Source organism: Nesoenas mayeri (assembly GCF_963082525.1).
Source record: "Nesoenas mayeri genome assembly, chromosome: Z".
Classification (NCBI taxonomy): Eukaryota; Metazoa; Chordata; class Aves; order Columbiformes; family Columbidae; genus Nesoenas; species Nesoenas mayeri.
In genome coordinates, this window is record NC_137542.1 from 66,015,679 (window position 1) to 66,041,501 (window position 25,823).

The window sequence follows — 25,823 nt, forward strand, 5'->3', positions numbered from 1 at the left end:
TTCTGCAGATTTATTTTACAGAAGACAACTTCTTTAGCATCTGTTGTTCCTGTGGTTTGTTTGTTTATAACTGCAAAGAAAGTTGGCCACTGAAGAAACCTGAATACCTCAAGTTTCTGCACTCTCAGGATTCCTAACCAGTCTTAACAACTTTAATTCTGTTTGTAGTCATCCACAGAAGACATGCAACTTATTTCCATAATATCTGGTTTCAAGTTGCGAGTCTGCCATACACTGTGGATTAGATTCTGTCCTGTCCCTTCCTCCATGCACCAGGTAGAATCTTTGCTCCCTTAACTAGTCCTAAAGGACTACTGAACTTCATACAACAGGCAGAATTTGGTCCTTTGTTAATATTACAGAAGTTGTGTGAAGTGTCTGTTGAAATGGCACGAGTTTTTTTTTAACTAGCAGCTTTTTAATTCAGAACATAAAATTCTCTTCTGATTTGAAAGATCATTGTTTTTGTTTCTGAGCAACTCATCTTGCCTCACCCTGACTCAGTTTGCAAATCTCTCCCCAGAATAAAAAAAAGCAACTAAATAAAAAAGTAAATTTGAAGGGGTGCTAGGGAAAATTTGATGCTAATGTTGTCTGTCATCTATACCTAAATGAAATTTTTGCCAGTTGTGTTATGAGCTGACTAACACTGGCCGAATGAACAAATAGCTCTGTACAGATGCTTAGTACTCATAGGAAAGGCTTTTAAAAATTTCTCATCTTTGTAATGTTGTGAATGCTGTTACTGTTGAGACTTTCTGTTCCTTCAAATGTCAGATTCTCAGTATCCTCAGAAGCGTTTATTTGAGAATGAGACATACTTACATTGGAAATATTACTGAAATCTTTATTTCTATTCAAATCTCTGCCATTTAGAGCCTATGTATTTGATAAATCCTTTAATAGGCATTGGAGGAGAAGGATTTAGAAGTTGCATGCACAGTCATGCTCAGGACTATGTTTCTTGTTGTTTCCATTATCTTGTTTACAAAAAAAGCAATTAGTCCAACCATGAGGACTGAACTTGTTGACTGAAGCCTGTTAATCAGTTCATTTGATGTTACAAATTTTGGTAAATAAGCCATTGAATAAATAGTTGATTCTCTTTAACGAGTTCATCCTCCTGTCTGAGAAGAAAATAATCTGATAATTTTTATTCCCTTTACTCATTGAACGTTAGGAAGCTTACACTTTTTCTTTTAGGCACCACTTGGAAGATTTCTATCCACTAGTGTAGCTTTATTATGTGACTGTTTTTATTTTACGTAATTTATTAAAACCATAGTGACTGTAATCTGGAAATTGTGTAATAGAAAAAATGGGCTAAATTGGCATATGAAGTGTTTGTATTACTGGATTTGAAGATAGTGTGCAGTCAAAAACTGCTTTAATAAATATAGTTTTACAAAGCTGAACAAGAAGTCAAACTGAACGAGAGGCTCATGCAGTACTTTATTAATTCCCTGTGTTTTGAGTTGATGTTGAGAAAACAGCATATTTCTATGCCAACCTAGGTAAGCATAATCCTAAATACACACTCTGAGAGATGCTTATTTGCTAGGTATACAATGATGATATTTTTTATAATGCATGGCTTGATACTTTTAGAATGCTTTACAGATAGAATAAAGTCCACAAGTTATGAAAGATATTTTTTAAAATAACATGTTAGAAATTAAATTCTAAATTAATTTTAAAATTGTTAAAATTATAGAATGAGAAAATACATTTAGCAATTCTGCAGTTACATTCTTAGGATCTAACTGTCTCGTAGTAGTTGTGACTCCTAGAGATAATCTTTTGGAGATACTCATTGCTGTGCTTCTAGTTGGATTGCTGCACACTGAAATCATATCTGGTGTTAGGGTATGGATAAAAGATTAATAGTTTTTTTATTTGTGTTTCAGGATTACAAGAACCTGCAGTTAGATCCTAATACTATTATGTCAGTGTGTTTATGGTTGATATTTGTTTTACACTAGGTGGAATATGTGATCAAATGCGATATGTCAGCTCTTCAGAAGATCCTGTACCGTCACATGCAAGCCAAGGGAATCCTGCTCACAGATGGTTCCGAAAAAGATAAGAAGGTACAAAAGAAAGACTAGGACACGTAGGAAACAATGCATTATGATTGAACATGTTAACAATATGATTTTTGTTTTATAAAATCAGTATGTAGGCTCATACTGCAGGTATCAGTATCTGTCATGGGAAAAGAAATGTCTATCAGACATGCTTTTGTTTTACAAGGCTGCAGCTTCTGCTCTTTATTCACAAGGAAGAGATACTCCTTGTATTCACTGTTGTTACAGTGCATTTCTGCAAACAGGCAATGTTTAAAAAAACCCCTGCATTTCACTTGGCTGAGTTTAATCCAATAATATACTTTAATTATAGGCATTGTGGCAGCACTGGCTACGGAAGGTTATTCATTTTGTCTTCTGGAGCTATTAGTTAAGTGTAAGCTGCTTTTTTTTTTTTTTTTTTGCCAGCAAGGGCTGCATTCTTGCATTCACGCTTACAAGATGTGTTAATGACTAAGTTCTTTAGGAGAACAGTAGAATACAAAGTCATATAGTCAGATTTAGGCTACATATTAGTATATGTTGATTATGCCATCATGGGACCTGATCCAGTTGTCATTTGTCAACTTATTTGTGTATGAACTTTTCACATTTATAATACATGTGAAACACCTTGAACAGGCACTTCAGAACAGCCGGTGTTAACAGTTTGTGTTTGCACCATTACGTGCACATCACTGTGCAGTTCAGTCACATGCTGTCTTCTCACCGTCCTTTTGCGGGTTCCATTGGTACAATGGGTGACTTGTTGATTAAGTATCTTATTTTACCCTCTTTGTTTTGTGAAGTCAAATGGTTTTCTTTACTGGTTCTTATTCAAACTCCAGACAAAGCTGGTTCTTATAGTTGGATATTAATTCTCATCTTCATAGTTTGAGCACTTTGTAAGCATTACTTTATATTCCTCTGTTCTATTTTTAATGTAATTTTGTAGTTTGTTGTCTTTACTTTTGTCCTACAAGTTTCATTTTATATCATAGTGTTCTACTTCCCTGCCTTTCTGGTCTCTTTCTTTCACCAGCTGAGAATATTTGGTTGATTTTCCTCCACTTGCTTCTTCACCCAGCTTTCAGCTTTACCAGTTCAAATTGCCTTTGCTGTCTTTGGAACACCTCCCTCTCCTTCCTGTCTCCCCAGGGGTCTTAATTTTTTCCTTTCTTGCCACCTTCTCAAGCCATTTTTTTTAATGTAACTGCTTCATCAGGCTCTCTTATCTGTGCTTTCTATTGCCAGCAGAGGGAGGTGGTTGTTGAAAATGCTTAGCTTCAGTGATCAAACAATTGCTGTCAGGAAAAAATCCTGTCTTTCTGCAGCTCTGGCCTGAATCAGCTCAGACTACAGAGAATTCAGAAAGCTGGAAAGCTCTAGGAAATTACTCTTAGAATAAATATGAACTGCATTTTGGAGCAAATTTGAGCAGATTTCGAAAAGAATAAAAAAGGGGTTTAGATGGGTGGAATACTCCCTTCAAATGTAAAATCTCTGCTCTAGGTGGAAGTTATGATTTCACTGTACTTTTCAGGAAAGAGAATATTCCTAGCATATGATATGATCAAATAGTGTACTTTTCCCCTTGTTTTACTCTTGGAAATTGCTGAATTGTTTTGCTGAGATTTTTAAAATAAACCTGAATTAGTCACACAGTAAGCTTGGAATATTGCAGCCACTCTGCTTACATTTTCATAAAATTACAACAAAGCAAAGTGGCATCTGAAAGTGACAAGTGTTTGGGAGGTTCACATGATAGGACTCTCTCAAACTTGAGCCCACCAGTTGTAATTACTTTTTAACCTTACTGTTTAGTCTAGCACAACTGACCATTATCTGAAGTCTGTCTTGATTCTCAAAAAGATTCACTGTATAGAGGGTTTTAAGAATATACTTTGTTAAATATTAAGATGACTCAAAAGATTTGGTTATCTCTAGCTTTTTAGCTGCCTATGGGCCTGTGTTTTACTTGACCTGGAAAGAGAAGCCCATATATCCAGTTAGCAGACATAAAGAGACACTGTAGAACTGAATCCAGATAGAGGGTTCAGACCTGATGAACTTCGTATAGTTTTGTAAGAAACAGTATAATTAAGCAGTATGGAGGACAGGACTACTTCCCACTGTGAATACTGCAGGTAGATACATAATGCACTTCATGGATTACTTCCAGCTCTTCCTTTTTCTTTATGGAGCATCCTTATGGTAGATGAATTTACTACTGTAGCTGCACAGTTACAGTAGTTTTTTTTTTAATTAGTGATGTGGTGTTTAGGTTTGGGGTAGAAGTATTTTTATGCCTTCATTTGAAAATATCTTTCAAAAGCTTTATTAATAAGGTAAGAAATTAGATTAATAACTTGATTTGCATTGCTTGTACCCACAGGGAAAAGGTGGGGCAAAAACTCTTATGAACACTATCATGCAATTGAGAAAGATATGCAATCACCCGTACATGTTTCAACACATTGAGGTAAGACTTACTGTTTTGATTTTTGGGCTTGTTTTTATTCAGATGGCTAACAAAACAGAAAACTCTGTCCACATCATTTGTGCTGAAAAGGACACTTTTGAAAAAACACGATCATTATGGTCCCTTATTTTTAGAAGCAAATGGACAGCCAGCTTTTTATTGGTAATATGAAGTCTAGTTTGAAAGCATTTAATCTTGTGGAGACACTGTCTTTAAAAAAAAATGAAAGTTTTTGAATTTAAATGTTCCAGAGCAACTTCATCTCTGTTTAGACTTAATTTATGATGTAGAGACACTAGTTCCAAGTGCCATGTATAGGAACTTTATGGCTAGCAAACTGCTACTCTTACACAATATAAACCAAATCTACCTTGCTTTTTCAGTAACAATGTACTATCTAGATAGCATCTCTGATTAGGATCCAAACTATATAAATACAGCAGTATATCTGCAAAGATAAAAAGTGTCATAACTATCTGGAAAGTAGCTACATTTATGAATGAATAATTAAGTACATTCTGTGATGTATTATTGTTTTTGTTTTCCCTCTTTGTTCTTTGTATGCTAACTATTAAATTGACTAATTTAGAAATGGATCTTCCAGTAATTAGTATGAATTAATTAGGTTCTACTGTATTTGTAATCTGGTAAAATGTATGCTGATGGAAGTTACTTCTACAAACCATGAATTTCAAGTAATAGTAGAACAGGAAAACACTAAGCAGAGCACTGTTACTACAATGTGGATTCCAGGAGTATGAACATAATGCAACTCAAACCTAAACACTCATGTATTTAATTTATTTGACACAAGAATGCATAATTTTGGGTTACTGTGTAGTTTGTAATCATCTTTTTATTGCTTATAACTCTGCAGGAGTCCTTCGCTGAACATTTAGGCTACTCAAATGGTGTCATCAATGGGTAACTCAGTTTTTCTTCCTCTTCATGATATTGTAGTGTAGCTACTGCGTCATATTCTTTTTCTGGAAGAAACATGCTAACAAACTCCTGGCACATATCTAAAGCAAAAGATAACAGGACGAGAACTGTTATATGAGCTTTTTATGAGCCTTCATCTCTTTCACGGTGACAGACAGAAAAGATTGTAAACTGTTACTTTGAAATAGCTTAGATACCGTCTGAAATTAATTGGAATGACTCTTCAGAGTTATTAATTGGGATTGTCTTCTCTTTCTTTTTCCTTTTGCCTTCTGCTTTTTCCTCTTTACTATCTCCATTGTAAATTAAAGTATCATTTCTTCAATTTTTTGAGAGAAAAAATGTTTTAAATATTTTTCTTGGCACTTCTTTGTGCAGCTGTCTAAAATAAATACTTTCTGAAGGGACCCTGTGTGTCTTCCACCTGACTCCCTTCCTGTTCAGTTCTTAATGATATTTATTTTTTTTTCCTTAACCAATATACCAGACTATTTTTCTCATTGACTGGTATACCGGTCTACTTGTCTCCTGAACAGTTTAGTCTTTTGCTGATGACATGTGCATGTCAGAAGGCCATGTATCTTGTGGACTTAAGTATACTGTTTCTAATGATAAATCATATTTTGAGAGTACAAGCTCAAGGTTAGAAAAAAGTTATGTGAAATTAATTTTTGTAAGGCATATCACTGTGGTGCTGATGTAGACATCCTGTGTACTTCTAGTAGTTTTCTCAGTTACGATTTGAATTTCAGTGCTAAGGGCCTGTTTTGCCATTCATAGCATAGAATACGGAAGAGCGCTTATGAAAGCAACTAAACGTTGTTCCAGACTACTGAGGTTACATGGTTAAAGAATATATCCTGTCAAACTGCTTCCAGTCTCTGTATTTTAGTTCAGTTTGGAATATTTTACTTTCATGCGCATAGTAATTGAGTGGAAAGTGAATTGTTTCTAATGCGTGCCTGGTGAATAAAAGTTACAGCTGCAGTAAATGGCAGTTGAACACAAAACTAGCAGGTGAATGTCTTCACTGATAAAACGCTGATCTAGCTGGGAAATAATGTGTGTTTTGATAAGTAATGAAACAGAATTGAGTTTCATAAAGGAGGGTATTCTGTGTGGTTAAAAGTCCACACAGTTTTTGTAACTGAAGAAAAATCCTTTCCAAATAGGAATTCACATGGGTATTTATTTTTTATTTTAATCAACATAAACAGTTTTAAAGAAAGAGAAGTGCATTTAGTCTTGTTTATCTTAAGTAGAATAATCTCTCTGTTATACTCTGACCTGATAATGACTGCAAAATTTCCTAAATGTTTGCCTATTCTGGCACTTATTGTGCTTTTTCTCTTCAACAGAGCTGAACTTTATCGGGCCTCAGGGAAGTTTGAGCTACTCGATCGTATTCTACCAAAGTTACGAGCTACTAATCATCGTGTGCTTCTTTTCTGCCAAATGACATCACTTATGACCATTATGGAAGACTACTTTGCCTTCCGAAATTTCCTTTACCTGCGTCTTGATGGTAAGCTAAATGAAAAAAAAAAAAAGATAAGGTAGCATGCTGAGGATTATTTTCTTCCTTTACAAATATTAATGAACACAAACTTGAAATGCTATTATCCTCAAATGTAAAGTGGGGTAATGAAACTGAACCACAAATGAGCTGTGTCACTGTGCCACAGGATGTCTTTATCAAAACTGGCTGAAGAACATAGTACCGTGCTAACAAAACCATCCTTGCACCTGTGATGTGCAGGTGTTTTAATGCTTCCCTTCAAGAAAGATGAATTATGTGACATTTAAAATGTTTTAAATTACCTTACACCGTGTATTTTTAAATGAATTATTTTTCTTGCTATAGAATGTCTGTGGCAATATACAATATGGTAAATATGGCTCTTTATTTTCTTAAAGGTATTGGACGTAGTTAATTAAATTTGTGACATGAACCCTTTTTTTTTCTTTTCTGGTTTTGTGGTGACGGATAACCTTCCGTGCTGAAATTTAACATATAAGTAGATCTATCCAGCGTTCTCCTCACATTTTCTACTCACATCACGTGCTTTTTAAGGGAATGGGTCTCGGTGGGCCAGCATTTTGACTGTGTGATTGCACTGGGTCTGACTGGGATGTACGTAAACTTTCCTCCTAGCAGCCCATGTAGTGCTGTGCTTTGTGTTTGTGGCTGGACAGGGTTGGTAGCACACTAGTGGTGACGCTCCAGTGTGTGACTGTTGCTGGGCAGGGCTGGCACAGTGCAAAGACTTTATCCTCAAACCACCTCTGCACCCCCAAGGCCAGTAGGTTGGGAATGGGCAAGAGTCTGGGAGGGGACCAGCTGGGACAGCTGACTCAAACTCACCAAAGGGACATGCACCACAATAAAAGCTGAGGAAAGGGAAGATGATGCAGGAAAATTCCTTGTTACAGCATTGGTCTTCCCAAGCAATCATTATGGGTGCTGAGGCCCTGCTTTCCAAGAAGTGGCTGGACATCTACATGCTGATGAGAAGTAGCAAATAAATTCCTCTTTTAGCTTTGCTTTCATGCACAGCTTTTGCTTTTGTTATTATCTCAGCTTAGGAGCTTTTCCATCTTATTTTCTCCTCCTGCACAGGGAGTGAGAGAGGTGTGTGTGGGGTGACGTCTGGCAGCCAGCTGGGGTCAACCCACCACAGTAACAGAAAAACTTCGTCGTCTGTACATAAACAGATACCTGAATAAAAATAGCAGACTCTCTTTGGCTTTCAGTTACAGACAGAAGTGTAAAAAGGCAAACAGTGGACTATGTTAGGTGATCCAAAGAGACATTTGTCAAAGTACATGAAATTCATCCAGTTGCCAGAGTGCACAGGGCTTATTTTTTACTTGGAACTTTGTGTATGTTTTTACTATGATTGATTGCTCTCCCCCAGCCATTGTACATCATCACTTTCAAGATAGGATATTTTAAGAATTTTAAACCCTTTTATATTAATTATGACTCTAAAAGCCTACTCTGACATTTTGATAAGTTTCTAGATAAGCAACTTAATATTTAGATGCTGTTGTGGCCAGAAGGCATTAATCAAAGCTGGAACACTCTTCTGTTTGTTTATAGTAAATTCAGTTGAAATTTATGTGAGCCATAAAAAGGTATAACAATGTTAGCCAACATTTTACAGTCCACTTTAAAATGTCAAAAGAAATACTTATAAAGAGATATTTAGAAGTCTGTCTCTTACATGTGATAAGCAGTTGATCAAAACACTTGTGGCCAGTGTTTATTCTGTATTTTGAAAAATGTGACAGAGATGGCAAAGAGCAAGTAAGCTAAAGTTCCCTTCCACATGTACCTTTAGCTAACTGACTATTTATATTATTTTGGTTCACATTTTGTTATATATTTTCTTTTTGTTATATATTTTCTTTTTAATTTCTTTTCAGGCACAACAAAATCAGAGGATCGAGCTGCTCTGTTGAAGAAGTTCAATGAACCTGGGTCACAATACTTTATCTTCTTGCTGAGTACAAGGGCTGGAGGACTAGGCTTAAATCTCCAGGCTGCTGACACTGTTATAATCTTTGATAGTGACTGGAATCCTCACCAGGTTATTTTTATTTACTTATCTTCATGAAATATGCAAAGAATTTGTGGTGCTTTTTGTGGGTTGCTTCTTTAAATTGGGGATATAGCCTAGGGTGAAAGAAATAGATCCAGGTAAGTGGAATTAGTGGGGCAAATTGCTATAATCAGGAAATGTTTTGGCTTGAATCTATGAAGTGATTCTGTGCCTGTTTGTGTTTTGTCTGAGTCACAGGGAATCCTCAGAGCTAGGATCCTTATAGAACTGCTTTGTTTGTATAACTGTATTCATTCTGTAACCTCAGGGCATTAATAAGTAAGTCCCATTTGAGTCTTGGTACATAGTTTGCAATATTTTAGTAAAGGCTGTGCAGAACACTGCCTGGCTCAGGAAGTGAGGGGCCATATGAGTGCAGCAGTTTTGGCCTGCGACATTGAACTTACACTGTTGGTGTAGGTGGGTAGTAGTGAGTACAGATCACCAGGAAAAGAGAGTATCAAACCACTTTAGCTCATTTTTAAAAAGTCAGAAGAGGTAAATGAAGTTTTGTCACTTAGTTCCTCTTTTTTTTTTTTTTAAAGAACATAAGTTAGATATCTCTGGAGGTACGTAAGCTATGTTAAAAAGAGTCTTATGTAGAACTTTCAAGGCAGTACTCCCATAGATGCCATGATGACCAATTATTTAAAGCAAGGCTTAAGAAATTTGGAGCAATTATATTTAGAGGTTTTAAAAACAGCTGAGAAAGCACTTTATTTTTTGTATTTTTCTTGGTCTTTAGGTCACTTTCACAGACAAGTTTAATGCAGAGTACAATCTTTGCAGTATAGTAAAAATTACAGAATATTTTCTGGAGTATTCAATGGGCAGGTTTTTAAGTTTCAACCTAAACGATTCTATGATTTGTAAAAGACCCTGAAGATCATCAGTTCCAACGTGAACCTAACACTGCCAAGTCCACCACAAAACCATGTCCCTAAGTGCCATATCTACATGTCTTTTAAACACCTTTAGGGATGGTGACTCAACTGCTTCCGTGGGCAGCCTGTTCCAATGCTTGATTACCCTTTCAGTTAAGAAATTGTTCCTGATATCCATTATAAACCTCCCCTGATGTAACTTGAAGCGATTTCCTCTTGTCCTATCACTTGTTAGTTGAGAGAAGAAATCGACACCCACCTCGCTACAAACTCCTTTCAGGTAGTTGTAGACAACAATAAGGTCTCCCCTCAGCTGCCTTTTCAATACAGGCAGTTTTCTCTTCTCTTGAAGATGGGAGTGATTTGTTCATTTTAACTAGCAGTGTGCTAGAAAGGTATAGCTGGGGAAGAGGGGAAAGAGGAGTGTAGCACTTAAACGGTGTAGTTCCAGAAATTAAAACTTGTATGTCTTCACTTTACCATTTTCCTGTGCTTCTGAGAATTATTACATAAATTAATACTGTAGCTTCACTGTTAATGCAAGCTTCAAATACACATTTAGCTTGCAGGGCCTGCATCATATGTGCTCAGGAGGTAATTGTGGGAGGTAAGAGCTAAGAATGGTACTAAAAGCAAGGTGCTGGACTGAAATAGGAGAACTCATTGCCTGTTGTTTTTTTTCCTCTACATTAAGAAATCTGTGTGTTGTGAGGTACAACAAAACTGCAATAGCATTTTGGGGTTAGATACCCTTCACTATCTGACTATGCTGAAGTAGAAACACATCATCTGTAGGATTTAATAGATTTCTCTTTTCCTTAAAGAAAATAGAGAAGATTTTGAGTTAATAAAATAAATTCTTTACCTATGACCTGCAGTGCACTGTTTACTTCCACCTTTTCTAAGTGCCATAATCTGACCAAAAAATAGTTACATTGATTCACGGTCTTGTATCTAGGATCTTTCAGTGAGGAAGGTCGTATTTAAGCTGTTTTAACACAGATATTCCAAGTTAAAAGCCAATTCAACAGATCAAGTAAGTTTTAGTTAACATATTTAAGAATTAGCAATGGCCTTTAGTAGGTAAGTTAATGTATGGGTTTTTTTCACAGAAATTCTGTTGCTTTCTTTTCCAGCATTCAAGGCATATTTTACTTCAGGGCTCATAGTGGCTTGGAAGGCCAAGAGCTTTGAACAGAAGTAAATAATAACCAAGCCTTCTCAGTCACTGCACAAGCTTTCAAGAAGTTTTGGGCTTACTACATTTACTCTGTACAGAGCATATCTGTGTTTTTTCCTTTCACTTTTTCCCCTACCTGGGTCTGACGAAGTTTTGGTAACGAAAACAATGAGGAATCACCCATGTGAACTAAGTTGAACTGTTGTTTGAGAACTTCCTTTTTATCCCAGAAAGAATTCAGCATTATAATGTCCTTTAAGCAGAGAACAATTTCTGTAGCACACTTAAAACATAAATCACTCTGTCTATTCTTTGCCTAATAGGACTTGCAGGCCCAAGACAGAGCTCACCGAATTGGTCAGCAGAATGAAGTTAGAGTCCTGCGACTGTGCACTGTGAACAGTGTGGAAGAGAAGATACTTGCAGCCGCTAAGTATAAGCTGAATGTAGATCAAAAAGTTATTCAGGCTGGAATGTTTGATCAGAAGTCTTCAAGCCATGAAAGAAGAGCCTTCCTACAGGCTATATTGGAGCATGAAGAAGAAAATGAGGTAAGGTAGTTAGAAGTAATCAGCAAGAGGATGTTTCAGGAAGTAGTGAGTCATTTTTTCATCAGTTACAGAGACTGTCATCTCCTTTGAAATTAGAAATGTCTTCATATTCTTACCATCCATTCAAACAAACAACTTCATTTTTCTCTCTGTTTTTGGTCACAGTAATAGGTTATGATGTAATGGTTACGGTTAAATCGTAGGGTAGAATTAGGCATTGTGACTTAAACCCATTCTGCCCTTTCATAATTTCAAAAAATTGTTGTAAACAAAGCTTTTTCCAGAAAAGCTTATGTTAAATGAAGTCATCTGGTTTTCAGATATGGCGAGTAAATAGGATTGAATTTGCACCATTGTGCGGTGGTCGGCCATTGCTTATTCATTGCAATAGAGCTGGAAACAAAATTTGAATATTAAATGAGAGACTGACAAGAAAAAGTAAATCTCTTGGTTAAGTTATTAATATCAAAACAACTTCTACTTGCAAATACGGACTAGCATAGCTAATAACGAGATTGTTTAATCGTCACCTCGTTAAATATTCCCATGCTAAGCATGCTTTAAACTTGCATATCAAAGCTTTTCACATTTTTATGTATAGCACCATATTCTATTTGTACTTTCTTAGTAGTTATTGTGAATTCAGCATCAAAACTCCCCTTGTTTTTCTTTCTTCTTTCCTCTCCTGTTTACTCTGTTTTTTTCTGTTAGCAGTACTAGATAAAGCAAAGAGATAATTTCTGTGCATTTAGAAATATATATTTGAATAATATGAATGATATGCTCATGAAGGCATTTTTTTTTTGTTGGGATTAGTGTTTATAACTTTTTTCTTCTGCCGAGCATACCTTGTTGGCAATACGATTATTCAGAGTAACCATAGATGATATGGACACTGTTGCAGCTTCTGCTGTGGGATCCCTTATTTTTTGCAGGTCACAGGTTGCTCTCTTTGAGATGATAGGAAGCATGTGAAACTTTCATGAGGGTCATATTCTTCAATGATCATAAATGAAGGGATCTGTAGTCTTTTTTTTCTCCTTGTGTGTAACTATATAACTTCATTTTCTGGAACGCTGAAGGAGCACTGACTAGAAGTGAGAAGAACTAGCTCTCTATCATTTTCCCAGTTGCTTTTTTCATATTAAAATTGAAATCGTACGTACATTAAGTTCTTTGTTGGGAATTGCATTAAAAAGAATATTTTTTTCTAAAGTGTAAAAATCTTGCTAGTGGAGAGAAAATGTTTGGATATAGTTAAAGACCTTTTCTGTTTATTTCTGGGAAAAAAAAAGCTCTGGAGTATTAACTGTATACAGCATTCTGTACTTGCATTTCACTGAGTACAAAACATGAGTTTTCATGAAAAATTCTACGTCTGCAGCATACTGTAACATAGGTTCAGTAAGCAGTCTGTAGTTCTATTATTTCTATTGAGCTGTTTTCAGTTTTTAAATGCCATGTGCTTTCACAATAATTTAGGGAGGGAAACTGAACATTGTGGACTCTGTTTAAGTGGATATCATAGCTGTTTAACATTTTAGTTGAATTATACGGTTCCAAGTTTTTCTGAGGACTGTTTCTGCTTTTATGAAATAATTCATTTTTTCTGAAATCAGAAGTTCACATCTCAATTTGTAAGCAGGTAATGATCAAAAGTTATTCAGCAGAGTTTTTTCCAGTATAATGACACATTTCTTTTTTTTTTTTTTTTAAGCTGGACTTTCTGATTCTCCTTGCTTTTGACAGCAAAGGCTTCATAATGCAAAATTGTATTTATCTGGGAGTACTGTAGAACAGCAAAACGGAAATGCATATATTTTAACTGAAGCTTCTGACCCAGGAAAACCACAACCCAGAATTTCCTGGTTGCATATTTGCTCATTTCCTCTTTCTCAATTTATGAAGGTGTTGATAAGTCCCAGTCGTGTCTCTAATTTTGTCTATTTTGCATTACTTCTGAATTGCCGAACACTTCAAAAGTTTTAGTTTCATTTTGAGTGTTTGACACGCATTGTGACAGAAGGAAGTTCAGTGCAACACTGACCTGATGGAGGCTGTTACTGCAAGTTGTGTGTAGCTTCTTTTTAATACCTTTATCCATCTGCGCATAACCAGGAGGAAGACGAAGTTCCTGATGATGAGACTCTGAATCAGATGATTGCTCGACGTGAGGAGGAATTTGATCACTTTATGGTAAGGATGATATGATCATAAGTAGAATATCTTCTATAGTGTTTTTAACAAAGGCTTTAACCTGTCGTTCCAATTTTAGAAAATCTTTTTGGAGAAATAGGCTTTATTTCCATGCATTGTTTATCTGAGGGAAGAAAGGTAGTCTACTGAAATACAGGTTCCTCACATGACAGAAGGACTTCAGGGATCCTTCAGACAGCATAGTGGAACAGTGCCAATCTGGAGGGAGGGTCTAGCATGACCTGACAATTTTACAGTGCAAAACTGATAGTCACGGTTTGGCTTGCTGATTCTGCAACACACTTTTATGTTTCAACATTTCTTCTGACTTTTGGGTTCTGATATTGACAAGGTGTCCTGGTTTTGTTAAAAACAAGACCAGTTGTTTTTTAGTGATTTTTTCTTTCAGCTAAGTTCTTCTAGGTGTCTGTACTTTTCTGAGTTTTAGCCTGCATATTTTTCCTTGGATGCTGTACTCGGTGCTGATAAGACCACCAACGGAATGCTGAAGAAGCTCACGTTTAGATTTATTACTATGGTAGCCAAGAAAGACTGATAAGTTTTCCCATGTTCTGTTGTGAGAGAGGCTTGTTTGAGGAGGGGTGGATGGAACAGGTGACTAGAACTGATAAACTGAGGATGAACTGAGTATTCCATCCCATAATCATCATACCCCCTATATAAGAGGGTGATCACGAGGGTCACTCTCTTCGACCATGGCCAGCATCTAGAGAGCACTCTGTCTGTCTGTCTGCCTGTGATCTATGGGCCTCAGGCCCTGCATCCTGCAACCAGGTTCCGGTTTGCTGTGCAGTCCCGCTTATGACTTCTGGGGTCTTGAGCTGCACCTGCTGGAGCCGCCAGCTCCGCACACCCAGCTCCGCTGCTGAGTGACGCCAACTCCACATTGAGCATTCAAGATTGGTTTTGTATATTTTGTATATATTCTCTATTTATTAGTAGCATTAGTAAAACCCTTTAAAACTCTCCAACTTGAAGTCTAAGTCTCTTTTCCTTTCCCCTTATCTTTCCTGTCATCTTTCCGATCTAAAGGAAAGGGGTGACGGGAGGAGAGGGGATAACAGGGAGCGTCTGCCACTTTTTATTGCCACCTTGCCCTAAACCTTGGCACAAGGACAACTACAGGAACTTAGAAGATAGTAAATTTGTATACTGGCAGTGCTGTTTTCTTTGTTTTTTTTGCTGTTTTCTTTTTCAAACTGGGGTTTGCTGGTGGTTTTGTCAAGGGCCCAGTTAGCTGCGTCTCTGCTGCTACAACTGTTGAATGTTTACTGAAATAGAGCCGGTCACAGTGGTCCAAATGCGAGAAACTCTTTAATACTTCACTTTTTTTTAATGCTGCTAAAACCCTGTTGGAATAATTACTAAAACGTCAGTGCAGGCATGGCTCTTACCTTTTGGTGTGTGTTCCACATGGGGGTTGCTGAAGGACCTTTGAGAATCACTGACACAGCAACAGGGAATACTTAAGCACTGAAAGTGAAGTGGTATCCCTTCTAATTCTACAGAGGCTGCTTTGTTCTGCATGGTGCAACAGGACAGACACTTGTATGTGCATGAATGAAAGTGCATCAGGTGGTGGCCACAGAAGCCACCATTGATAGGGGCACAGGTTTTCACTCCCTCACCAACTTCTGCTGAAGGATTTATCTGTAAAACTTCACTGGTACACAGATGTGTAGGGACCCTTTTTATATAAGGGACAGTTGTTCAGGTGCACAGTTGGCAAAGGCCTTATTCCCCTACATGGCCATGCCTTTTATCATTGCTGAGTTGCTAGCTTAAGTTATATTTAATCTTATCTCAGAACTGAAATCCCTACACGGAAAATTAGAGCTTACATACACTTCTGTTTTTAAACTTTCCTTCTGAGAGCTGGGTGTAAGGAGATTTACATGACAGAAGCCAAGAGGTGGTCATTTGATCCAAAACTCAAAAGGAATAATTTCACCCAAATTATTGGCTGCAAGTACCCTCAGTTCTGTGAAAGCTGATGTGCTGCTGGAATAAGCTGCTCACTACTTCTCCTTCAGACTGAAAAGGGAAGAACTGATCCATAGGGTGAAAGTAGCTGATGGATTTATGTCAGCAGGAAATTTCTGTAAGTTCATCTTTTTGGATTAAGTTTGAAGGCTGTTAGCAACCATTCAGTAAAACACTTGAGGGTCCTGGAGCGAAGACAGTTTTAGCACTGTGTGGGCTGTGTTTATGTTTTTCCTATTAATTTACCTGAAAGTTTTTAAGGGAGAGTGAACCGTTGGTAGTTACGTAATAAAAAATTGAAGATTCAAAACTAACATGCGTTGAAAGACAGGAGTTTGAAAATACTTAAGATAGAAGCAGGAAAGTTAAGTATTAATGGCTAAGAAATAATTTTAACTGTTGATAAAGACTTGTTTTTTAATTTTAGTGAACTGTTTAGTTATAAAAGTCTGAAAAACAAGTTTGGCAGTAAGGATTGCTTGCTGTCTTTTTATCAGTATTTTAGGTCTTGCATAGTCAGGTAAGGAGCACAGATAGGTTTGTATTCTCCTTACCTCAGTGATGCCTATGCTGCCTCATTCCCTTTGCGAAGGTTGTGGAGACATAATCAAAATTCAGCAAACTTCCATAACCAAGAAAAATGTGTTTGGGTTTATTCATTTAACTAGGCCTAGAGGTGTAAAAATATGTATTTTGCTTAGTTAAAGTGAGAAGTTCTGAAACAATGTGCAGGAGAGTAGGTGGGTTCTTCAAGAAGCTGTTCTGTGGTCACTTTTCAGGTTCTAAGTATTCTTTGACATATATCCTGGGATGTAGCTGTAGAGCTAAATACACTGTTCAGAAATAGAATATGTACAAGTGGACTTTGTTCCCCTTTTCAGAGACTCCACATACACAACAATAGGTGAAAACTCTAGATAGCCTCAAACGTCACACTGTCCAACTTTCACATTCATTGCAAATGACGACACTTAATCGTGTTGTAAAAAAGTTTAGAATATATTCGGGGAAAGGTCAATGTTTCAGGGTGATATGTACAACTCTTGTCTTTTCATAATAGTCTGCTTCAACAAATGTTACTCTTCCTGGAATATTTAAGTTATTTTTTAATGTTATATTTACTGAAATAAAATTTCTTGATGTAAAACCTGCCTTTCAAGTGGAAGAGTGCCTTTCAAGGAAGGCCTCTCACCAGAATCGATGCCACAGCTCCAGTAGGTTATCTCCTTGAATCCACAATGGCAATATAGCAGCAACTGAGTGTATAAATTACTGGTTTTACACTAAGTGACTTGGGTGTTTTTTTAAGGACTTATTTAGTAATAATTTAAAAGTTTAGGATAACCATTCACAGTTCACAAGACAGCAGTGCTCTGTGTTTTTTCTAAATTGGAAGGTTTAGGCCTTGACTGTGCCAACACTTCAAGTTTTTCACTTATGTGTAATCATCAGTGGTGTAGGACTTTATTTCCAGCATTTAGACCTCATGAAGGACACTGTAAGTAAAATCACATAATTATTTACAATAAAATAAGGTAGATCTGGTTTGGAAATACATGTTTTGGTAAGATATGGGAAGACAGGACGAGATATTACCTAGAGATAAGTGGTTTGAGTAGTATCCTAAGGAAAAAAAAAATGGCTGTTTGTTTCTCTTATATTTCTGATTAACTGAGAATGTCTTCTAAGTTTCCTTCCTAAGTGCTTTTATTCTAGAAGACAGCTATTTAAGTATACTATTGTAGTGTTCAGTCTTTGCCTTGTAAATAGAAACATGGTTATCAGGGAAAAAAAGTGAAGTTTCAACATTCACTTGTTATACTTAATGTTGTTATAATACGATGTTCCTGACTTCACTGAAGTTCTCTGCTAAATAATCGAGAAACCTATCCCACCTGTCTCGTCTGGGCCTTCTCTCAGTACAGCTTGCCGATTGCCATGTTGACACGAAACCAAGCCACATGTGTGGCTTGAATGAGACATTTTTTGAAATGAATTCAGACTGAATGGTATGTTCTTTAAAAGGTGAAATGTGGAAGTCTGCTCTAAAAAATAAAAGGCTATACAGCCCATTCATCATTGTTTGTGGTAATGAAGGATGGGGAGAACCTGCAGGTATTTATAGTTGCTTCTTGAATGTAGCTGGACCTGCAGACTGAAGACACACATCTTACATTCTGCTTTTCACTGAGTTTAGAAATCAGATAGGGCACCAGACAAGATGATGAAGATAGTTTGCAGGATGCTGTGCCCGAAGCAGTATTTTGGGAATGTTTCTATGTCCACAGTGCCAAGATGAGAGAAGATTGACCATATTCAACAGTTCCGTTATTAAGTCTCAGTTAGTAAATATGGCTGGATTTGAGCTGTCCCTATAGGCAGATAATACCTCTGAATTTATGCATGTCTTTGTCTTGGCTAAGGGTATAAAACAATGTCTAGTTGGTATCCAGTATAAGTGCAGCATCCTACAAGCAAGAGGGAGATTTGCACATAATCGAAAATGCTTTTTACAAATGTTTACTGGCCAAAGCAGTAGCCTGTTCTGACTCTACCACCAATTCTGGTGCCAGTCTAATTATGTCAGTTTTTCAGATGTAAAAATTAAATGCTTAGTGGCCACCTGTTCGTTTTCTCTGCTTAGCAACTGATTAGTGAGTGTCTAAGTATTAAATGACTCTTCAAAAAGCCTGTTTGAAAAGGCTATTTGTATTAACTGATTTGGGCTACTTCAAAAATGCAAATCAGATTCACAGAATGCTTCCCCAACAGGATTATGAGACTACAGTACATCATGGGAATGTATCCTGAGTAACCATATGTGTTTTCTGAGGTAGATGTTCACCACACTTGAAATTGATTTACGTAATTATTTTGGTTTCAGCTTAAAGTCTTCAGATTACCTTCTAACACTTTTAACACTTTACCTCCTCTGATATTTTTTGTACGTGTTCTGATTGTTGATTTGTACAGCAGTCCCACCTGGAAAAAATCAGTGGTTTAAGCATGTTGGCTTCCTGAGACTGTGTAGGCAAGCTTTTCTCTGAATTTCTTAATTCTCTCTCCTGATTCCTTTGTTTTCCAATACCAGCTTTTAAATTTTCTTCTGATATTCCGGATCACAAAACTGGGATGTTTTCAGTTATTCTTTTTAGTTACATAATAATGCCTTTTGGGGATGTTGTCAAGGAGTGATTACTATTTGTAGGTCACATTTATGAATACAAAGAAACCGTAAAACCTGTTCAAAAAAGGGAGTTGTTTAATTAACAAGACACAACAGCATTCTTGTGATCTGCTTTGTATCACTTAGCTTCTGTATTGTCCCAGTTACTTCAGTAAAAGCTAGTTACGGAGTAGTGAACTTACCTGAAAATCAACCATCAAGTGTAGCTTCTTCTTTTTATAGTTGTATTTTAGAAGTATTTAGAAGTATTGTGGAAGGGAAATACATGTGAAGGACTTGGTATAAAGTTTTAAGTATCATTAGATAGCCGGGAATTTCCATGGTTCACTTAATATTTGCCCTTAAAACTCTTTTATTCTTTCCCAACTGCTCTTTCAGCGCATGGACATGGACCGTCGCAGGGAGGATGCCAGAAACCCCAAGCGTAAGCCTCGCTTGATGGAGGAGGATGAATTGCCTTCCTGGATTATTAAGGATGATGCCGAAGTTGAAAGGCTTACATGTGAAGAAGAAGAAGAGAAAATATTTGGAAGAGGGTCCCGTCAACGCAGAGATGTGGATTACAGTGATGCCCTCACAGAGAAACAATGGCTGCGGGTAGGTTGTCCCTTTTGTTGTTTCCTTTACAGTTAAGTTTATTCATCTGTGGTCTTGGGTTTTTTTCATTTTTGAAGACTGCACAGTTGCACTGGAGGGAGTACAATGTAGTCGTTAAGACCTAAATATTCAGGTTTTGCTGCTGTGCTGAAGGCATAAATAAGGATGAAGACTATGATAGCATTCTATTGCAAACTGTTTTATTGCCATGGATCTTGACATACTTCTTATGTCTTTAGACACTTCTGTAAGTGTCTTCTTTAAGACATATGATGGATTCTTTCACAGTGGAGAGGACCGGTGATTGGTGTATCATACAGCTTTCTGTGCTGCAGAAGCTTGATTTTATTTTTTTTTTAAATACATGAATTTAACCCTTTTAAGAATTTGGAAACTTTAATGTGAGTCTTCTTTATCTCATACAGTTTCATTTCCAAGTCCTGAACATTTCTTCACTCCACTGAGATCAAAACCCTTGATGAATGATACGAGCATTTAAGACCTGAAAGTAAAGATTCTAAACTTTACTCACACCAAATCTACAATTTTCTTGTACTTGAGGGATCTTGCCATATTTCTGCAAAATACATATCCAATGAATTCTAATACAGATGCCTTTTCAGAATGGTAGCAGCAAGGGTGGGAAGGAGGTGAGGACTGATGGAAGGTCTTTTCAAAACCTGGAAATCTGATAATGTTAAGATTTCCAAAACATATAGATAAAGTGTTGTATGTGCAAAACTAGTCAACGTGGTTGGACAGCGTAAGTTTTGTCATAGAATAATTACAGACTTAATGCCAACATGAACATACGGTGCGGTTTTTGTGCATGATTTGCTAGTTAGGTACAAATCTTACCTACTTCAGTTACAAATGTGATGTTTGTGAGAGTGGATTGTACAATACTTGGCTAAGAGCTAATCCAGATTCTACTGCTGAATGTAAAGCTTAGGGGAGTAAAGGCTTGAGTTAGACATCAGCCGTAAATCTAACCAGGTTTATGGAACTACAGGAGTTTGATGCTTGACATTTTCACATAGTCAGTGGAGAAGGAAGACCTAGAAACGTAAGTCTTGTCTGGATTCTCAAACTCTTTCCTGCAGTGGAAGTGCTTGCAGTATAGTGTACATCTACTAAAGATCATTTTAAGCCAATTATTTTTAATGATGGGAAACTCTGCATAGGGCAACACAGAAGTTAGATTTGGCGTGCATGTTTTGTGTCTTGAGTTGGTTCTGATGTTTGTGTTAAGTGCTTTATTGTCAAAAATGGCAGCCCTTAAAAAATTATCTACTCCTCCTACTCAGAATGGAATCATCCAGTCCTGTATCATTTATAATAGATGTTCATCTGATCTGTTCTTTAAGGCCTTCCCTAGCAGTGAATTTAGAAGTCCACAGGGTAATGTATTTTACTGTTTGACTTTCCCTTTTATTTTGTCTGAATTTTATTTTTGGATTTTAGGCCAATTACTACTTGTAATTACTCTGCTCATGCAGAACAGGCTGCCGCCTTTCTTTTTTTAACGTTTCTTCATCATAGAGTTTTTTCCTTGTTTGGTCTATTCTTAAGGTTAACAACCGCTGGTCACTGTCTTTTCCTATAGTTCCTGTTTTCTAGCTCTCTTGATTATTTTCACTAATTTCCCCTAGCTTTTCTACATGTGACTGATGTCTTTGTGCAAGTTTGGTCAGAAGCTAGACTTGAGAATTCCAGGTGCAGCCTCATTTGGATAAGGAGGAAGAGTTCGTTTGCATAACTTACAGGATGCTTACATCTCACTATCCACTATTTTGTTTTCTCAACAGTAAAGGTATTGACTTGTGTTAAATTTTTGATCCAGCATAAGCCTTTAATCCTTTTCTGTGGACTACTTCCTGGCCATTTTTTCAGTATCATTTTTTGTAGAGTTGATCTATCTTTACTGGTAAGAGGATTTAACATATGCCATTGTTGAATGATATCCAACTTTTCTTCACCAAAATTATTCTGAATTTTAAGCCTGTCCTCAGGTAAACTTCAGTCAGCTTGGTGTTCTTTGGAGATTTAGTAGGCATACTTCCTATTTTGTTTTCCTAAAGACAACAAAACCGCTGAAAAGCACTGGACCATTTGATAAAGAGTCATTAAGGACTATTTTGAAAAAAAATTCTTACCAGTTCTCCATTTACCTGCTAGTAATTGTTTTCGTTGTTTGCTTCTGAGACTCTTGTGTGAGGCCAGGACAGAAACTTTACTGGTCAAGATGGTAAATGTACTACAGCTTTTTCAACGTGGCTTGTTAGTCTGTTGAGAAAAACTAGTATTCTTCTTCCTTATTGAGTTATTAAGCATGTTCTCAAATTAGCTAAGTTAAAGCTAAGTTAGGTTGCTTCACAGTACATTGCAGTCACTACTGTGATTCTGTTGTATACTTATTTTAACTTGTGCTTTCAAATGTGCTTGAGAGAGTTTTGAAATAAATGCAAGTGTAGTAACAGCTATCATGCAACTGCATGAAAACATTCAATTAATCATTTCATGTTAACTGGGATGCACTGAACTACTTACATCAGTACAACTGGGAAAAAAATAAAAGAACTAGTAAGTTTTTAATTAAGAATCGTACTTTAATTCATAAGACACCTTTTTACCCATGTTCTGTATCATGCCATTGCCCAAAGGTAACTATAGATACTTCTGGGTTTATTGCACTGTTACAGAGGAGTGAGATTTATTTACCAGCACCAAGGGATGTCCCTCATATTTTCCCTTATTGCGACTGCTTTTACAGTTTTATAGATATCTTCTCATGGGATTTTCTGGAGTAAAATTTTGCATTTCTGACTAATAAGTTGATTTCATAATGCTCAATCCTCAGCTGTTTCTATGTGTCTTGGGGAAGCTGACTAGATCTCTTCTAGTTTTGCTTCAGTCAGCAGCCACAACTCAGACTGTGGAGATCAGCTACCTGCTCCTTTTCAGTTAGACCCTGACCCCTCTGCTGATACATCCAACATTCAAGAATATAGTTAAGGTCATGGCAGATCCCCACAGGATCTGCCACACACCTCTGGGTCTGCATGCATGCATATATACTGACAAAGTGTGTCAGCTCCTTCCTTGCTAGGAGGTCAAGTACTTTAGCTTGGAAGCAGGAGACAAAATAATCACAGAAGCCAAACCTATGGAAATATGCAATTTTTAGTGAGATTGTGCTGCTACCTTGAACATCCTGTAATTCAATAACAGCCTCCTAGGGAAGTTGTGAGACACAAATGGGCTTTATCACTAGCTGTCGCTGCAGCCTGCTGTTCTGCAACTGTTGGCATGACAACCATATTTCCTAAAAAAAAATACAAAAGAACCTCCCAAAAAAACAGGAAGGAGGAGTTTGCTTCCTGATCCTATGAAGCATTTATATTCTTGGAAGTATTTCATGCTCTAGCAGATTCTATCCATGTATCACTCCTAACAAGACTGCAGAATACTTTGCTGGATCCCATGGCAGATTATTTTCTAGAGGGGTCATCTACTAATGACCCCATTGCTTAGAGCAGGCTTCAAGAACCAAAAGATTCGTTTGAGTAGTTACAAGACTCTTAAGGCATTTGCACAGGGATTCAGCTTTTCATTCAATTTAATTGCTGGCTAGGTGACATTAATAAAGTTTTATTCCCTAGTTGTGCAGTTCATTTGAAATAGATTTGCACATTGCCCAGGGAACCTTACTTAAGACCAAAATGTGCAGTCTCTTGCTTACCTCAAACAGACATCCAAAAGTCAACTATGGTGGACTATTTGTTTTGCCCATCTAAAGAGTGTAAGTAAAACTCAAGCATTTGGTCTGTAATTAGTCAATCTTATTTAAATTTAAAGAAAACTGATGCTGGCTTTTATACACACGGAATATCTGGTGAATACTCTAATAATTGTGATGCAGATTTTATTTCCCTTTTTTTATTTATGTTTACTCACTAAGGTAAATATGTTGTTTAATCAGTCTACCTAGCAGGACATTGGGCATGCTTTTATTTGTTTTCTCATTGGTTGGAATTTCACATAACTTTTTGATTTTATGTACTCTCTAATAGTCTGTTAAAAGTTAGGTCTGGCATCAGAAGTAGTAAAGTTGGGCCAGCTTGTTACTAGAAGTTTTTTGGTTAGGTTTGTGTTTTCTGAGAGAGCGTTAGTTTCATGTATACGATTTTCAAATCCATACTAAGAAGATATTTTATGATGTGGTTTTGTAAACTGTGATGGTAGAATTTGATATCACATAGTCTTGTTAGATACTGAAATAGCTGTGTGGAAAATCATCTTTACATTCAGTAATGGTTTTCGCTTCACTTTTCATCTATTGGTGTTATTGTCAGTTGCAATGGATATTTTTTTTATAAAGTCTATTTTGGAGGCTGAGATTCTGTGAAGGAGGAGAAAAGAAATAAGCTTTTACCCAGCGCATAGTTTATTTGCCCAGCTCATGTACATGATACCCCTCCACTCCTGGTTTTCTCTCTTCCTTACTCCTCTATACCATTTCTGGTTACAATTGCAAAGTTTCCTGACTTGCTGCTAAGCCTTTTTAACAGGAGTAAGTGTTTGCCGAGGGCATATGCAGAAAATTGCATTCTAATTTAAACTTGGATCTGTAGTATTGAATTGCAGATCCAGTTGAATTTATTAAGCTATAGGGGAAAACAAGCCACATTTAGAAGACTTCATCACTGGAGGGTTAAAGAGTCCACTGTCCCAGGATGTTGTCTGTTTTGTGACCAGCAGTCAGGATGCCCCAGGTACTATTTTATTAATGTGTAAGGTGAGACTGGTAAGTTTTATGTAGATGGAAGCTGATTTCTTGAAGGGTTAGAAAGTTGGACATGGCCTTTAAGGCCTCATGAAGCCAAGACATTTTTAAGTTCTGACTATTACTATCTTTCATGTCCTTTTCAGCAAATTCAGTTCAGAATCTATTTAAGGAAAAAAAGGGGCTACTTCTAAGTGGCAGTGAAATTAAAACCAATGAAGCAGTTTAGATGAAAGGGGCTTTTCTTGACTTTTGAAGAGAGGGAATTTAAATGCATCTACCTGATAGCTTTGATTCTCTATTTTGTCAAGATGGGTTTGTTAGTTTATTAAGGAAAGAACCAGATTTACACTGTGTGTATTTTTCTCAGAATCTGGAGGCAGATTGAGTATTAATTTTGGAAACTAAGTGCTTTGAAATACCTCTTCAGTATTTGAGGGGTACTCTGAGTGTTCCAGAAATAGTTTTTATGTGAGAAAGACCTTAAGTCAGCTGTTTTAGAGCAATACCTATCAGTAAAGTACCTTGCCATATTTTCATAGGATTCTTTTTGTTCAGTCTGTGATTTTTTGTCCATGCAAGTACCGTAACATGCAAAGTAACATAACTAATATTAGCAGTTTTTATTGGATTTGTATGTATATTCTCCCCTAGAGTACATTGGAATAATAGGGTCATATAAACACTTTTCCGTATTTCTAAAGAATGTGAATAGTATTGTTAAGATTAGACTAAAAGAAACTGCATTTTCTTTGAAATAGCTATACTTCTCTGACATGCTTGGCAACCATGAGTTAAAACTCTGGGTTTCAGGCTTTGTTGTATTATTATTGTTTGAAGTGCAAAATTTTGCATGGAAAAAAAATTAGACCCTGTGGTTAAGATGCCTGAAATATTCTTCATGTGGAAAGTCAAAATTCAAATCGACATTCAAAGCTGAAACACGAAGTAACTCTTAAACACTTCACAAAATACACCAAAAAAGTCTGCAATAAAACTTTAAAACATTACTGTTGCTATGGTAAACATTTTAATACTTGGAACTACTGCATTTTTATGGTCTTTAACGTGCTTTGACAGTAATGATGATAGGTCATATTCAGTAGGTGACCTTTTGTTGCCTATCAAACTTTTGAATAGAGGCAATAGATTTTTCTATGTTGATTTTCTTTTACAGCATGGGCAAGGAGTTACTCATACCTTTGTAAGTGTATATTGTGGCCAAAGTATTTATTCACTCTGCAAAAAGGGAAGCATTTAAATTTTGCCTTGTCATCAAGAGCACATTCAGAGACCATTATTGTAAAGTGCAATCTTTCGAAGGCAGACTTGAGAATGTGATG

General features: G+C 36.7%; 1 protein-coding gene across 4 annotated transcripts in view; it reads left to right on the forward strand.

The window, feature by feature from the left end:
- SMARCA2 (SWI/SNF related BAF chromatin remodeling complex subunit ATPase 2) overlaps positions 1-25,823 on the forward strand; it is a 118,170-nt gene that overhangs the window by 63,834 nt on the left and 28,513 nt on the right. For 2 of the 4 annotated variants that reach the window (XM_080361928.1, XM_080361929.1), the window contains exons 21-28: positions 1,983-2,090; positions 4,462-4,548; positions 5,426-5,472; positions 6,849-7,015; positions 8,920-9,083; positions 11,483-11,710; positions 13,829-13,906; positions 19,476-19,694. In XM_080361928.1, the coding sequence (XP_080218054.1) occupies positions 1,983-2,090; positions 4,462-4,548; positions 5,426-5,472; positions 6,849-7,015; positions 8,920-9,083; positions 11,483-11,710; positions 13,829-13,906; positions 19,476-19,694 (1,098 nt within the window). Of the gene's footprint in view, positions 1-1,982; positions 2,091-4,461; positions 4,549-5,425; positions 5,473-6,848; positions 7,016-8,919; positions 9,084-11,482; positions 11,711-13,828; positions 13,907-19,475; positions 19,695-20,706; positions 20,761-25,657; positions 25,722-25,823 lie in introns of those variants that run through there. The other 2 variants (XM_080361930.1, XM_080361931.1) reach the window with 2 other exon arrangements.